This window comes from Diaphorina citri, unplaced genomic scaffold (assembly GCF_000475195.1).
Source record: "Diaphorina citri unplaced genomic scaffold, Diaci psyllid genome assembly version 1.1 scaffold12250, whole genome shotgun sequence".
NCBI lineage: Eukaryota > Metazoa > Arthropoda > Insecta > Hemiptera > Psyllidae > Diaphorina > Diaphorina citri.
Window position 1 is genome coordinate 9,777 of NW_007389621.1, and position 1,446 is coordinate 11,222.

At 38.2% G+C, this 1,446-nt stretch overlaps 1 protein-coding gene across 1 annotated transcript; it reads right to left on the bottom strand.

Moving 5' to 3' along the window:
* Positions 1-16: 16 nt before the first annotated feature.
* LOC113473008 (organic cation transporter-like protein) lies at positions 17-1,385 on the bottom strand. Its single transcript, XM_026832775.1, has 2 exons — positions 1,141-1,385; positions 17-221 (listed from the first exon to the last, which is right to left on the bottom strand). The coding sequence occupies exons 1-2, from the start codon at positions 1,383-1,385 to the stop codon at positions 17-19; spliced, it is 450 nt and encodes a 149-aa protein (XP_026688576.1).
* Positions 1,386-1,446: the final 61 nt, after the last annotated feature.

The window sequence follows — 1,446 nt, forward strand, 5'->3', positions numbered from 1 at the left end:
TCTGTTCAGGAGCTGACTAGGCTGGCTGAATTACATTAAAAGAGGAACCTACCAGCTGTGGTTCTTTACTTTTCTCCTCGGCACTTTTGCTCATAGACAGGGCTTCCTTGATGTCAAAGTCCAGCTTGACATTATTCCAGCGCGCCATTTTCTCTATGATTTTGGCTGCCTCGTCGTACCTCTGCATGGAAACTAGCCATCGGATGGACTCTGGGAATATCCTAGGAATGAAATAATTCAATGGAATAAATTAATTTGATATATAGGTCGACCAGGTTTGGATAAGTCCTTCTATGGGGTCAGACACACAGACAAAAAAAAAAAAAAAAATTGATGCGACACAAGGGATCAAGAAGAGACCACCTTCACATGATAAAAAATCTGGTGTGAACATCACACGACTTTCTATTACATTTGCAGAATACGTGTTTGGAAAAAGTCCCGAGCCGCCCGAGGCGACCGATTTTTGGTGGAAAATTTTATATCTCAAAATACTCCCCATGTAATAAGGGATCATTTAAAAGTGTCCAGAAATTGAACTTTTTTTATTATTATTTTATTTTTCCAAACCAAAAATCGGCCGCCTACGGCGGCCAATATTTGGTCGAAAATTTCCTATCTTAAAATACTCCCCGTGTAATAAGGAATCATAATATAAAGAATGAAAAAAATGTTTTTTTTTTTTAAATTCTAAGCAACATTGACTTTGGTTGATATCTGGATGAGTGACTGTCCAATTTTTACCAAATTGTTACAGTCGCGTCCTTGGACCATATCGGGATATCATACTAAATTTCATCGCTTTATGACAAACCGTTCTTGAGATATTTTGTACACAACTTTTTTGTACTTTTTCCCATATAAACGTACGTACGTACAGATCATGGGCTAAAAACCATTTTTTGGTTCTACTTTTTCCCATTTAAACCTGTAGTACGTACGTACGTAACGTACAGACCATGGGCTAAAAACCACTTTTTTGAATCAGGGTATCCTAAAACGGATATTTCCAACATTTCCCGGATTTTGAAAATTTGGACCGATTGCAATACTTTCATTACTAGTATAGCTCGCTATACTGTAGTAATAGGAAGTAAAAAATAGAAAGTAATAAAGAAGAAGAATGTGAATTCTACTCACCAGAAGTAGGAGATAAAGAAAGCCCCCGGCAGATAAATGACAAGAAGGAAATGGCGCCAGTAGCGGAAATAGTAGCCCACAGTTCCTAAGAAGATATCCCCCACTGTGTAGGCACAATTGATGATGATAGTGGCCCAGATTCTTTTGCTAGGACTTATGAGCTCAACACCTGGAGGAAATAAATCAAAGTACAAAATGATTAAGTTACAGTCAAACCAAGCTATATGGATCGAACTATAAGCCATACACAAAAAGCCTGCTCTGAGGCTTAGGTGTGGATGCAACTGCTCCAAGGGATGGGTTAAG

Bases quoted from the DNA above. Each gene is read 5' to 3' on its own strand.
- LOC113473008 (XM_026832775.1), bottom strand. From the start codon at position 1,385: ATGGCTTATAGTTCGATCCATATAGCTTGGTTTGACTGTAACTTAATC. The intron at 222-1,140 runs GTGAGTAGAATT...TTTCATTCCTAG, and splicing joins TTCTTTATCTCCTACTTCTG to GATATTCCCAGAGTCCATCC.